Source organism: Chionomys nivalis, chromosome 15 (genome assembly GCF_950005125.1).
Source record: "Chionomys nivalis chromosome 15, mChiNiv1.1, whole genome shotgun sequence".
Lineage (NCBI taxonomy): Eukaryota > Metazoa > Chordata > Mammalia > Rodentia > Cricetidae > Chionomys > Chionomys nivalis.
The window spans coordinates 51,016,320-51,031,675 of NC_080100.1; the positions used below are offsets into that span (position 1 = coordinate 51,016,320).

At 38.8% G+C, this 15,356-nt stretch overlaps 1 protein-coding gene across 2 annotated transcripts in view; it reads right to left on the reverse strand.

Moving 5' to 3' along the window:
• Ap3b1 (adaptor related protein complex 3 subunit beta 1) overlaps positions 1-15,356 on the reverse strand; it is a 200,858-nt gene that overhangs the window by 75,376 nt on the left and 110,126 nt on the right. For both annotated transcript variants that reach the window (XM_057789797.1, XM_057789798.1), the window contains exons 16-20: positions 12,255-12,441; positions 11,180-11,310; positions 6,711-6,831; positions 5,433-5,586; positions 2,778-2,925 (exon numbers count right to left, since the gene is read on the reverse strand). In XM_057789797.1, the coding sequence (XP_057645780.1) occupies positions 2,778-2,925; positions 5,433-5,586; positions 6,711-6,831; positions 11,180-11,310; positions 12,255-12,441 (741 nt within the window). The remainder of the gene's footprint in view (positions 1-2,777; positions 2,926-5,432; positions 5,587-6,710; positions 6,832-11,179; positions 11,311-12,254; positions 12,442-15,356) is intronic.

Below are 15,356 nucleotides of genomic sequence, written 5' to 3' on the forward strand. Positions count from 1 at the left end.
TATTTAAAATTATATTTTAAGTTTTTTTAGAGTAGAAAATGAGGATATGAGAACCCACCATGTTTTTAGTAATCCACATTTAATAACTCAAAGTCTCTACAAGTTTTTATGAATTTTTGAAAACAGAAAACTTAAATTCTGTTATATAAGTAAGAATTCAATTTTAAAGTAAGTTTTACCATTTGCAAGAATATTTAAAATAAAAAAGATAAACACTAGAAGCATTTTAAATATACTTATTTTTAACAATGAATATGAGTTTGGAAGGCCTGCTTGAATGCAATTATTTTCATTTCTGGTTACTGAGAAAACATACTAAAAATTTAGATTCATAGAGTTAACAAGTAAATTCTTTTTAAAATACTAGGTTAGGAAGAAACATAAATTATTGAAAAGCGACATTTGATTGTCACGATTCTAGACACATGGAAAGGGATGTGGTCACACTGATGGTACACTGCTATTCTAGACACATGGAAAGGGATGTGGTCACACTGAGGCTGCACAGCTATTCTAGACACATGGAAAGAGAGGAGGTCACACTGATGCTGCACGGCTATTCTAGACACATGGAAAGAGAGGAGGTCACACTGACACTGCACAGCTATTCTAGACACATGGAAAGGGATGTGGTCACACTGATGCTGCACGGCTATTCTAGACACATGGAAAGAGAGGAGGTCACACTGATGCTGCATGGCTATTCCAGACACATGAAAAGAGAGGAGGTCACACTGATGCTGCACGGCTATTCTAGACACATGGAAAGAGGAGGTCACACTGACTCCGCACAGCTATTCTAGACACATGGAAAGAGAGGAGGTCACACTGATGTTGCACAGCTATTCTAGACACATGGAAAGAGAGGAGATCACACTGATGCTGCACGGCTATTCTAGACACATGGAAAGAGAGGAGGTCACACTGATGCTGCACGGCTATTCTAGACACATGGAAAGAGAGGAGGTCACACTGATGCTGCATGGCTATTCCAGACACATGGAAAGAGAGGAGGTCACATGATGCTGCATGGCTATTCTAGACACATGGAAAGAGAGGAGGTCACACTGACTCCGCACAGCTATTCTAGACACATGGAAAGAGAGGAGGTCACACTGACTCCGCACAGCTATTCTAGACACATGGAAAGAGAGGAGGTCACACTGATGCTGCACGGCTATTCTAGACACATGGAAAGGGATGTGGTCACACTGACACTGCACAGCTATTCTAGACACATGGAAAGAGAGGAGGTCACACTGACACTGGACGGCTATTCTAGACACATGGAAAGAGAGAAGGTCACACTGACACTGGACGGCTATTCTAGACACATGGAAAGAGAGGAGGTCACACTGATGCTGCACGGCTATTCTAGACACATGGAAAGAGAGGAGGTCACACTGATACTGCACGGCTATTCTAGACACATGGAAAGAGAGGAGGTCACACTGACTCTGCACAGCTATTCTAGACACATGGAAAGGGATGTGGTCACACTGATGCTGCATGGGTATTCTGGACACTTGTGTGATCATTTTCACTAATGAGGTGAAGATCTAAGATCAGAAATCTAAGATCTAATATCAGATCTGAATTTTATACTAGTAACTTCATTTACAATTTAAGCTTTCATATTTTTATAGTAACTGACAAAAAGTTCAATCACAATTGTTCAATTCAAATACATAAATACACAAATTATTCTTGCATTTGCTCTAAAATAAATGTCTCTTGCTAAAATAAATAATGTGTAACTTTGAAAATATTTTGTTACCAATCACATTTATTAATAAATAATTTTAAAGAGCATGTTGGAATCAGTATCTTATATATCTCTATTTGTAGTCCTGTGCTCAGTGCCATTTCTGAGGCTTCCTTTCATGTTCCTTTTAGCAAAAAGTCAATCTTGAAACAGTCTACTGTAAAAATCTCATGAGCAGGAGATGAATAAAAAGTGGCTCTGAGGGCTGGAGAGATGGCTCAGAGGTTAAGAGCATTGCCTGCTCTTCCAAAGGTCCTGAGTTCAATTCCCAGCAACCACATGGTGGCTCACAACCATCTGTAATGGGGTCTGGTGCCCTCTTCTGGCCTGCAGGCATACACACAGACAGAATATTGTATACATAATAAATAAGTAAATATTAAAATAAAAATGCTTTTAGGAAAAAAAAGTGGCTCTGACTTCTTTGTAGAATTGGATGATTAAGGAAGATTATGGGAAATCAAAGCCTCAGGAAGAAAGAAGCTAATGTATCCGGTTTTAGTTGTGACAGTGTTGACTGAAGCTTTTGTGCCACCCAGTACCACAGCTGTTCTCTCCCAGAGAAACACACATAGGCTTATATTAATTATAAACTGTTTGGTTTATTAGCTCAGGATTATTACTGACTAGCTCTTACAACAGAAATTAACCCATAATTCTTATCTATGTTTAGCTACTTGGCTTAGTACCTTACTCAGTGAAGCATTCTCATCTTACTTCCTGTGTCTGGCTGCTGACTGCGTCTCTGCCTGTCCTCTTCCCAGAATTCTCTTAGTCTGGTTGCCCCACCTATTCTTTCTGCCTAGCTATTGGCCAATCAGGGTTTTATTAAACCAATACAAGTGATACATCTTTACAGTCTACAAAACCATTATCCTAGCTTTCTAACAAAACATTCAACTCTCAAAAGTATTTATTCTTAAATGGAAAAAGTTCCAGTAAGATGTATCATTCAGTTACAGCACAAGCATGACCTCGTACCTTCAGTTACAACACACCCGTGATCTCGTACCTGAGTAACTTTTCTGGGTGCAGGTTCACCATCAGACTCTGATGCTGACTCAGAACCTGAAGAACTTTCTCCCATGGAACTGGATTCCGCACTAGACGATTCTGAAGCTTTAGATTTTTCATTTTTCTTCTCCCCATCTTCTGAATCACTATGAATAAAGATGAGTTTTGAAATATAAACTCTAAATCACGTATATACACAAATTTAATTTTATAAAACAATAAAGATGGCTTTAAAATTCTAAAATATGAAAATTAAATAAAAGCTGCTGAGATGGTTCAGTGGGTAAAAGTTCCTCCTGCCAGCCTTCCGACCAGAGTCTGACGTTCAGGACCTACATGTTGAATATCACAAGTGGTCCTCTGGTCTCCACAAATGCACTGGGAAGCATGTGCTCACACAAATTCTACATGTGCACTGGGAAGCACGTGTTCACACAAACTCCACATGTGCACTGGGAAGCACGTGCTCACACAAACTCCACATGTGCACTGGGAAGCAGTCTGCTCTTTTATTTTTTAAAAATCTACCTTAGGGACTAGAGTGATAGTTCGGCAGTTAAAAAACTGTTTAGAGCCCTTAGAGGAGACCTTGCATTTAGTTCTAAGGACCCAAACGACAGCTTACAACAGTCTATAACTCTAGTTCTGGGGGACCTAGGACTTTATCCTGACTTCCTCAGGCTCCTGTACTATGTGGTGCATACACATATGCTCAGGTATATATACACGCATGCACACATGGGCACACTGACACAGACACACAATCAATCAGTCAATAAATCTAAAGTTTTTTGTTTTGTTTTTAATAATCTACCAGTAGTGCTCAGGCAGTTCATTCCAATGCTCTACTGTAGATGGGTCCATTATTAGCCACTTACAATAAGGAACCAACATTGGAGGTTAAATAACTTTAAGGACACACCGCCAGAAGAGGGAATCATGAACTCTGAATTCAAATCTATCTCCCTCTGATATCCTCCTTCCCCTTCTATCATACTATTACATCTATCATGAAAATAATTTGGAATGTAAAATCAAATTTAGTAATCAACACTTGCAACTACTAAAGAGTAGTGCCTGAAGATGCTTAGAGATTATTAAGAACTTTAAAAAGTTCGGCTGGCAAATGGTAAACAAACTCTAAGAGACAGGCTGCACAACCTAGGAAGGAGGAGGGAGAGTGGCAAGGGAAGAAGAATCAATAGTTCTCAGAATTGATTTTTGTGGAGGAAATATGATTGCTGTTTATTAAAAACAGAGCATGGCAACATCTCAGAGCACATGTAATTATATTTGAAGATAGAAAAATAGCTTGTTTTCTCTTCTACAAAATAATGGAAACATATATTATCCCCAACTCATTGTTTAAAACATGTACTTGCAAACAGAAGGGCTTAGAATGTCTTTACAGTTCACTTTAGTGTGACAATTACTTTAAAATATAAATAGAGATTAAAATTTTTTTCTCGAGAAAAAATACAAAACAAATATGTGATTATAAGCATATACCATAATGGCCTCTGTCACCTGAGGAGACACTGCTGTGCTTTCTAGAAACAGGTACTTCCTCAAACCAGATCATCAAAGCTAGTCTGATGTGCAAGCCAAGCATAGTGTCCTCAAAGGCCAGGTGATCACAAGCCAGGACGCTCTCCTGCAACAAGCCAGCTATTCTCAAGAGACTTCGCTCTGGCACTCCAGATAAGATTTTAAAAGTAAAAGTGTTATTTTATTATGCATCACTCAATTCTGATGATAATTATTGTTTACCTTACTGCTTAGAGTTTCAGATGTTAACCTAATGAGAAGAATTTACTGGTAACTAGGTTTTTAACTTTGCAATGATGAAAAGCCTGTATTAATTTAACCTACAGATTTCATTTGTTCTGAACAGGAAAAACAATATAAATCACTTTTAAAATCATTAAATCCTGACTTAAATTAATAAAGTCATAATTAGGGCATTATGCTGTGTTTGTTATGGAAGTGGCAGGGCGAGCTGCTTTAATTACTGTCTGTAATAAAAGGAGCAGAGAGCGTACTGCGCCCAATCAGTGCTGTCAGCCACGACTGAGCCCAAGCTGCAAGCTCATCAAGGGAGCGGGCAGCAGGCCCCCGAGAAGGGCCAGGGAGTCAGCGGAGGCCACTATGACAGCAGTGGGGAAAACAGAGCCACACAATCCAAGGTATTAGCCCCAATTACTCAAAATCTTAATGACGCTTTAACACACGAGGCTGCTGTTGGTAATGGCAGATCTTGAAAAGAACTAACCCTTAAGTATCTTCTGACCGTCTTCCTTCACAGCCTTTGACTCTGATATTTGAATCATAATCTTTTTAATGTAACATTATTTAGAAAAATCAATTGTCTTAGTTACATAATGGCAAAGTGCTGAAGGATTTAATTTTAGCCCTCAGCAAAATTGCTGCAAAAGGTAATTAAGTGTTTCATCCCTACTGCTTGGTCACTTAAGGCAGCCTTCCAAGGTGATAGCAATTTCAAAAATGTACCCTAAGATCTATCTGTTCAAGTTCAAAATGAAACCTAAGCACAGTACACAAGGCTTTACATTTGTTTTGGAGAAAATACACAGGCATTTTCTAATTTTGTGAATTAAGGAGAAACTCCTGGGAAACTGACAAAGAAACTTACCTTTTCCTCTTGGTTTTTGAGCTCCTCTGGCTCGCTCTCTTGCATTCTACGTCTGCCTCACTTCCGGTCTCACTCTCTTGTCCGCTGGAGGAGTCCTCACTGCTGTCCTCACTGCTACTGCCTGTGTCTCCACTCTCACTTCCAGACCCGCTCTCTGAAAGACAGAGCAGCAGCTCTTTCACTTACAACCGGCTAATTGCACGAAGGAGACCATAGCCATCAACAGTGACTGACAGAGAGCAGGCCCTGCTGCACATGGACCATGTCTGTTCAGAGGCACCGGATTAACAGCGACCCAGAAAGACAGACAGTGACTGAAGGAAAGGAGGCCCTGACTCACATGGACCCTGTCTGTTCAGAAGCCTCGGTCCAACAGCTACTCACACAGACAGAAGATGCTCAGATAATGGGCAGAGCAAAGACAAAATGCACAAGAAAACCAGTCACTGCTCATTGCCATCACATGGGAGGCAACAACAGTCTGGGTGCAGCTCGTACTAGGTGGTTGCTTTTCCTCTGGAAGCTACCGTAGAGCCCCTCACAGAGGACCACAGGATGCAGAACTGTGCTATTTATTTATTTTTTGGTTTTTCGAGACAGGGTTTCTCTGTGGTTTTGGAGCCTGTCCTGGAACTAGCTCTTGTAGACCAGGCTGGTCTCGAACTCACAGAGATTCACCTGCCTCTGCCTCCCAAGTGCTGGGATTAAAGGCGTGCGCCACCACCGCCCGGCAGAACTGTGCTATTTAAACAAGCTCACGAAGAGCCACAATGTTAACAGAATTTCAAATGTTGAGCAATGCTAATCTAGGAACAACTTATAAACAATAGGATGAAGAAGGTCTATAAAGCATGAAATAAAGCACACCATGCTGGCCTCTGCCTCCCAAGTGCTGGGATTAAAGGTGTACTTTTTTATAATTATTTTTATGTGCATTGGTGTTTCACCTGCATGGATGTCTGTATGAGGGTGTTGGGTCCCCTCGAGCTGGAGTTGCAGACAGTTGTGAGCCATAAAGGCGTATTTTTAAAGTTTTCTCTATCAGATGGAAAAGCAGGTGCCTTATTTGGCTGGCACAGCTGAAGCCCAGGGTTCTGAATCCATGCTGCTCATACTTTCACTGCACACGGCCCTCAACTTCCTAGCTCTGAAAAGAAATGATTCTGACATGTCTTAAATTTGGTAACAGGATGGCGAGTGAAAGAAAGGAAAAGATAAGGGACATCCACATGTAATCTATAGTATGAATAATACAGTTTGATAAATTTCAAGGCCCACCACTATCACTGCTGTCAGAGGACTCCTCTTCCTCCTCCTCGTCCTCCTCCTCAGACTCAGAGTAAAACTTCTTAACAGGGATTTCTTTCTTTGTTTTTCCAACTGGGGTCCATTCTTTTGCCTGTTTATATAAACAAAATAAACATTAATGAATTCTTACTAAGTGATTCAGACTCTTGACAAATATAATTGTTTAAGTTCACTATGAACTCAGAAGAAAGTTTGAGATTTCAACAGAGAAAGCAATTGTTACAAGTCTCAACAGCAAGTCATCCACTTTTAAAGACAAAACATACACTCCCTTCAGAGGTCCACTGTTAAATCATTCATGTTATGTTTCCAGATCATTTAGCAAAGGTTTGTGTTTGTTGGTCCACAGAAAAAACTTAACCTACAGTACCAATAATATATGTTGATAGCTTGGCACTTAGACAAAAGCAAGCAAACCGCAGTGAATGTAGGCAGAAGTGAACATCTTCCTGTGCTAAACCTTCTCTCTCCCATAGCCTCAGTGCCTAAGCCATGGAGAAATGCTCTTCCGCCCTGGTTTGGGCACCCGTCTCTCCTGGATTACTGCAGCACGTTCCTAACTGCTTACCTTGCTTCTCCTTCCCACTAACCCCAACCAAAGCTTGTTGAACACAGCAGGTAGGGTCGGGTCCAGCTACTCTCTGGTTTCAAACCTTGGTGATTCTTGATTTCACCCAGATAAACAGGCGACAACAGTCTGCTTGACCAAACCCAACAAGCTGCTCCCACTCACTTCCTCTGCCTTCGCATGCTCAGCTGCAGCCAATTCTTACTGTTCCTCCAAAGACTCCTAGACTTGCTCTGTCTGAGGTCTTGCCCTCCGCTATTCCACCTCAGCACAACTCCAACTCCTTAAAAAAAAAAATAGTGCTAGCTGCCTTATAATATGCTATGTGATCTACTTGTCTTTTTCTTCCCTAAGGTGGGAATTTCTAACCCTCTACACTGAAGCATCGTAAGTGTGTCTGTAATAAGTATTACTTATACCTATTACACCCTTGAAGCTTTCAATTTTATATTCAGAAAATATTTGCTTGCATTTAAGTAAGTGATGCTCTTTGGTGTTCACTAAGTATGGCATTAGAAGTCTTTACTATAAACCTGTCATAACAGTGACACTGATTATCTTGGAAAAATTATGTTTCATATTTTCTCTTCTACAAAGCAGGAAAATGTAGATTTCTTAAAAGGTCAAAATGGTTAAGACTCATTTATATTACACTTTTAATTGAGTTTCCAGTGCGTGCCAGCCTGATGAGAGGAAGAGAGAGACAGAGACAGAGAGAGTATATGTGTTGTAAAGGAATTTACAGCATGGCACAGATTCTAATCTAAGGATTGTCCTCAACACTGAAGGCACATTACAATTTTCTGAGAATATGTTTTAAAATACTAATACAAACAACAAAAATATTAATGCTCACAACCCCAACTGCCCAAGAGAAGCTTCAGTAGCCTGAAAAAAAAATTACTTGGAAAATGAGAAGAAAACCAACGAAAATTATTTGAATATATGAGTTTCTGTATTCACATAGCTTCAGACATGGAAGGGACAAAGCCTACACCATTTAATCCACTGTGGTGTGACAGCCATGACAGAGTAAGCGAGAACAGAAGAGATGGAGAGGCACAAAAGCTAAGGTCCTCTACACAGCAAGTTGTCTATGTGTTTACAAAGCAAAATGTCTTTGATATGCAAAAGTCTCTGTGTAACTGGAAAAAAAGGATTTTCTGTAACCAAACCAAAAAAACTCTAAAGGAGCTACAAAAGTTACTGATACCTTAATATAAATATATATTATATCTGATATCGTAGAAATGGTGGTGTGTAATTCAAAGTGACTTCTAGTGTCAACCTGACTAGGCTCCCTGTTGTTTTGATTAAAATGTCAGATTATCTAAGCCTCAGCCATTTTTCTTCCTAAGTTATATTTCATAATAATGAGATTTGACCTTAGAGGATCACTAGATAGTAAACCCAGAATAATACAGTGTATCATGTGCACAAATGCATTCTATGACTTCAGGGGGAGGAGAGGCACTGAGCACAGCAAAAACGATAATCTGAACACCACTCTCTGCAGGTATGAATGCATTTCAAAATAGAACTAGTTACATTCGGTTTATATTTCATTGTATCCCTCGTAGAACATTTTAAGCCCCTATCTCAGAGACAAGTAGAATGAATTTGTTTGTTATATGGCTTAAATGGATACCTTAATCTGGTTCCATCAGCTATAATTATTCTTCATAAGTTATTAATTATTAATTTCAGGAATCTCTCTTGAACTACACAATGAAATGAAGGTAAGAAAACAGGTTACTTAGGCACCATCTCTATAAGAGAGTTAGTGCTTGGAGCACATGAAAAAAGAAGCCAGTCAATGCATATAAAAACACTACAGAAACAAAATTAAATTGCACAGCACCGCTATCAATTTCTGAGAAGTTAAACCCTTTCCAGAGGGGAGGGAGAGTGGATGTGGTAGGAGGATGAAAGGGCTGCTCTACGCGAGGCGAACACTGTGTACCCCGTCAAGAAAAAGGACAGCACCAGAACAGCAAGCAAGCACGATTATCAGGAAGGAGAATGTCTGCAGAAGAATCACAGTGAAGACCACTGTCTCCATATCCTAGTATCTGACAGAACTTGTACAATAGGCAACTGTGCTGAACCCAAGCAAACTGAGCTGCAGGGAGGAAAACACAAAAATGAGTTTTCATAACTTTCACTCATCATATTGCTTTATTTTTAACATGTGTGTTTTATGTGTTCATGTTAAGTATGGAGGCCAGAGTCAATGCTAAATATTTTCATGAATAGGGTAGGGGCTCTCTCTGGGCCTGGAACTCAGGGCCTCTTGTGTCTCCACCTCTTCAGTGCTGGGCTCATAGATGGGCACCACCACAGTGGGATTTTTATGTGGGTGCTGGGGACCAAACACGGTTCTCATGCTTGCGTGACAAGCACTTTACCAACTGTGCCATCTCCCAAGCCCCAGTTTTTTTTATAACTTTTAGATTATTTTCTTGGCTAGCTTTAGACACAGATAGTTTGTCAAAATGTGAAAATGATGGCAGCAAGCACAGAGAATGACACAGATCTACAAACAAGCTCAGGCGTCCTTGCCTCCATCACAGGAAAGTATGCAGAGAGCACAGCAGACAGCGGACACGGAGCACAGTTCTGCTCTGCAGGAACTATGGGGACCTGCATTTACTTAGGCTCTCTAAAGCTTAGTTTCCTCACCTATGAAATGGAAATATTGAGCTGAGCCTGGTGGCATGTACAATTTAATCCTAACACTTGGGAGGCAGAGGCAGGCAGATCTCTGCTTGAGGCCAGCCTGGTCTACACAATGAGTTCCAGGACAGTCAGTGCTACACAAAGAAACTCTGTCTCAGAGGGAAAAAAAGAATATTGTTATGAGTCTTACACAAGATGATGTTTGTTAAACATCTACCACCAGGGCTCTAAATTGAGATATTTATCTGCTGCCAGATATGTTCAAAGCCAGTATAAGGTTCATATTCGAAAGAAAGCCATTTCTCAGGGCAATCATATGCTCATTAAAGGGACTGTGTTTAGAGTAATAATGATTCTTTCCTTTGCATGTGGAAGGGGAACAATGGAGTTAATGGTAAAGAATTCTGATTATATAAATTCTAGTTCACTGTGCCTTTATATCAAAAAACATCTACAATGTAACTCTCAACAGCTCCATTTAAATTAATCCTACCTCAAAAAGCAACAGAAATATTCCACACAATTTCTAAGTACAAGCAAAATATCCCTTTCTTTATCACATTTATTTATAAAACAATAAACAGGCAATATTCTATTTAAACCTAGTAGCTAGTACCTTTAAGAAAAGATTCAGAAAAAGTATTATGGCAATTTCAAAAACAAATGCGAAAACAGTGTATTACTCATTTTTTTAAGTGTGCCCTCATCAAGGCTATCTTTGGTACACAATGCTCCCTACCTATTTTAAAGTGTCACTTAAAACCGGGCTCAACAGAAAACCCAGTATATTTTGTACAGGTTTTTCTTTTCTGGAAAAGAACAGCAAAAATTATTTATAAAAACATTGACAGGAAGCTTACGAATCTCTACCAAAGTAGAAAAAGCTCAATCCATTGAAACTAAATACCTTAGAAATTGAATCTACACAGCTACAAATGCGATCGCACAAATGCGGTTGGCGCTGATGCAGAGAATTCAATTCTCTATTTCCTTGAAGCAAAGAACAGTCCGCGTACAAGGCACGGAAAACCACAATATTTAGTTCCTATAAGGCAAGGTATATCTAACACATTGCATTCAGAATCACTAGAACAGCGTTCCGTTTTCGGCCCAAAGGCTTTTATATAAAAAGGTAGTTATCTCAGACGCTCTCATTGCTAGAACAAAATTAATCTCAGAAAGGTCAACTTACTGACTCTATTACTTCTACATTGCGAACCGATGGGTCAGGCGCCACCTCTGGCCAATTAGATAATTCCAGGTACCCAGATGCTTTAATGTTGAGAGTATGAGATAAGGTGCCAAGCTGGAAATGATCCCTATCTATTAAAAATAGAGGAAAATAGAAAATAAACAATATGAGCTGAATATAACAGATAACAATCATAATCGAACTCAAGGCAATTCGCGTATTACCACAAATGTCAAAGAATAAATATAAACCAGGAAGCTCTTCATAGGTCAGAAAACTGATTTCAGCTCATAGATTACAATAATCTCCCCCATAATGGTCAATAAAAAAGCTAATCAGTCAGTGTGTTTAGAGGTGTTGCTCTGAAATGTAGCTTCTCTAAAAATTACTTTACTGTGAATATTAGGAATGACGGCGCAGTTAAACAATCCATATACATGCCTTGGCACAAACACACCCAGAATTTCAATAGTTTTTCTACCAAACTGAATTGCATTTACTGCTTTACAACAATTAAATAAGAAACAACGTGGAAACCAACCTACATAACCACGTGATCCGAACTACAGTAGCGACTTAAGTGATAAGATATCTCATTAGTCCTTTTTAGAAAGCTGGGGGAAGAACACAAGTTTCTTCCTTGAAAACTGAACTTAAATTAAAAAAAACATTTGTATGAAATAATTTCTCCTAGAGATGCTGACGTTAGTGTACACAGATATTTAATTAGTAACTTACTAATAAGGTGACTTTCACCCTCTGAAAATGAAAGCATTTAAAACAGAAATAAAGCCTGTGTCTTACAAGAACAAAACAGCTATTTTATCTACTGTTCAGCTAATCTGTCTAATGAGAATAAAAACCAGAGGACCTCAAAGTATTTAGGCAAACAAGGTCTACAGAAATACAGAGTTTAACAAACCTAAGAATAAAGTTTGAACAGATGAATCAGTGTGTGCACACTGTCCTCACAGACTGACATGGAAGTCGTGTATTTTCTAGGAGATACATTTGAAGCCCATCACACGGACACAATTGTAGATAGCGTGTTTTACAGCTGTGTAGTCTGATATACCTTTAAAGGGAGACTCGAGTAGTGGTGCAGGCTTCTGGGCTAGGAAGATTTTTTTGGCATATTTACTTAAAGCTCCACTCTTCTCATTCGGAACAATAAGCTGCCTAATAAATCTTGTGCGGTCTCTGATGTCGTAGTTTTGATCATACTTGCCGAGATTTAATATGTACTGGGTAAGCAATTTTGTCTGTTCGAAAAAAACAGAACAAGTTGAAAATACGGTTATTTATGATTATTGATAACTCTGGATAAACATATTTAAAGACGTAATAAAAACGAATGGTTATGTCAAACAAATGTCGCTCCACGGGGAATATGCATCTCTAACATGGCAAATGGGATTCCGAAGCCAACGCACATGTCCTCTTCCGTGCTGGGGAGGTGAATGCTGAGCACCGAGAAGCAGCCATGTGCTAGATTATTAAACTGCTGAAGTGGAAAGAAAGGCATCATTAAAAAAATAATCATATATGGCAAACCCGCTGAAGAGTCTACGTGAGAATAATGAATGTGGAAATACAACTAAAAACATGGCACTCAAAACTTAATCGGAAAAATATGCAGGACATCAAAACATCAGAGAGTATTAGGGGCTGGCAAACAGCTTCTCCTGAGGTGTGCTTTATGAAGAGATACTGTCCCTGGCATAAGCAGTGTCTGCACTCTGACTGCACTCAGTTACTTTACCCTGAATTATGACCCATTAAAGCAGACACATGAATCACTGAACTGGATTACTGCAAATTATTTGCAGTGCATTTAGCTGTTACTTTTTCATAAAAGCAAGCTGCTGATGCCCTCTAAAAACCAGGATAAAAGAGTTCTTCCATTTTTCCGCCATGCTGCTTATAGCCTCTAGTAATATTGGTCATTTATTTATTTACGTAAGCTTTTACACCATAATCAGGCTTGCTAAGTCAACTTCTGAATGCACTACATTAACATATATTGAGATGATTTTAATAATAATCAAACCAAAATTGGAATATAACAAAATAGGTTTGTATGTTAAACTACAGTGTTTTTAAATGAAAAAGCAATTTTAATTTAGAAGGCTACATGTGTACAATTGTAAATATAAGCCAAATAGGATTCACAAAATAAAAAATAACAAAAGAACAGTAAATCATTTACATTAGAACATTTTACACACACTAGAAATAGAAAAAAATAGACTCAATCACAACAGGGAGATGCAAAGACAATGCTAGAACAATAGGTCAGAGATCAGCGACGGGGGTGGTGCACCCCTTAAAATAATATCCAGCTGGGATGATTGACGGGGAGAGGAAGCAGGCTTCTTTTGGAAGCAAGGTATTTAAAAGCGATGGCATAGGTCTGTTAAGGAGGAATTATAAAACGCTTGTACATCTCTCCTTATTCTAGTTACCACAAACTGCTGCCTGTTTTGCTTCATCTGTAAGTAAAAATTGAGACCTGTTTAAAGAACAGCAACTAGCCAATACCTGGCATAGGAGAAATGCAACATCGGCTTAGACAGGGTGTGGCACCTCTGAACTGTAACTACCTGGACAGGAGAGCTGTGAACTCACGGAACCATTCCTGTCCCCAAATCAGAGCGAAAATTCATAGCTAGTTAATGCTAAAGTCCTTCTCAGCATTGAGACTGAGAATCTGCAACTCAACAACAACAAAAAAGTCTACTAATGCAACTTCTTTAAATGGCAGCCCTACATTCCGCTTATAAATTCCTTAATCCTCAAACTAAGTTTTACAAAATTAAACCTTTAAAATATATTGACAGAGACACTATATCGAAAATTAAAAATATGTATTTATGACTTATAAAACAGTTCTATTAAAATGTATTTTCAAAATAAAAATTTCCATAACATAAAAGCATATCTATATGCAATGATTCATCACACACTATAGTAATCAATTTCTTTGCTATTTGTCTTCAGTAGTAATGCACCGGCATTTCTCTGAAGAACGTATTTTTTTTTTGTTTGTTTTTTTTTTTTTTTGGTTTTTCGAGACAGGGTTTCTCTGTGGCTTTGGAGCCTATCCTGGAACTAGCTCTGTAGACCAGGCTGGTCTCGAACTCACAGAGATCCACCTACCTCTGCCTCCCGAGTGCTGGGATTAAAGGCGTGCGCCACCATCGCCCGGCAAGAACGTATTTTTGAAAGTATTTAAGTCTTGTATTTTTCAAAATTTATCATTAGAAATTATGAAACTGCTAGTATTTTCAATGTATTCTCTATATATCATAATATCTGTATTAAATACAGATTGTATGAATGTATGTGTTTGTATATGTGTGCATGCATATGTGCGTGTGTGCATGTGTTGGCCTGAGATCAGCTTGGGTGTTTTCCTCTATTGCATTCCACTTTATGTTTTGAGACAGGGTCTCTCACTGAACCCAGGGGCCATGGATTGCATCAACTGATTGGACAAGGTACACCAGGGATCTAGTTCCTGCCCTCCTGCCAACACTGGGGTTACAGATGTGTGGGCCACTACACTTAGCTCGCATATCACTGAACAGCAGCATGGCAGAAACGAAGGTTCAAAGCAGAGTTGAATAAATCTGCTTGTGTGTTATTGTAACATAACAATTAAGTACATTGCCTCATTAAAAATTAAAACTGGGGACACATCTTAACTGGATGGGACATTGAGATAATCATCATAAATTAGATTTTTCCAGAGCAACTTTTAGAAAGGGAACATTTCAATAAATGACCAAGGCATTTTAACATCACAAAGGGTCTAGTTCAAAACACTAAATAACACTGTTACATAAAAAATTATATAAAACAAGAAAATGAGATAAAATACCCTTTAACAGAAATAGTCAATATGCTCTGGTCTAATTTATTAAATTTTGGTTTTAGATTAATTTTTCTGCTTAGATTTAAGAAACTGTTACTGTTACCAGCTGAAGGCTAAGCTATCCAAATACTATTTACATGCTCCTCGTACTGACTGGCACAGGAAAAAGGAATCTGAGGGTAAGTATTACAAAAATTAAGGAACTTACTATTTAGAGTATCTAAGAGATGAGCACCATATGCTTACCGGAATATTCTAACAAGTAATAAAATGGCAAATATTTATTCAAACAACTGAGGT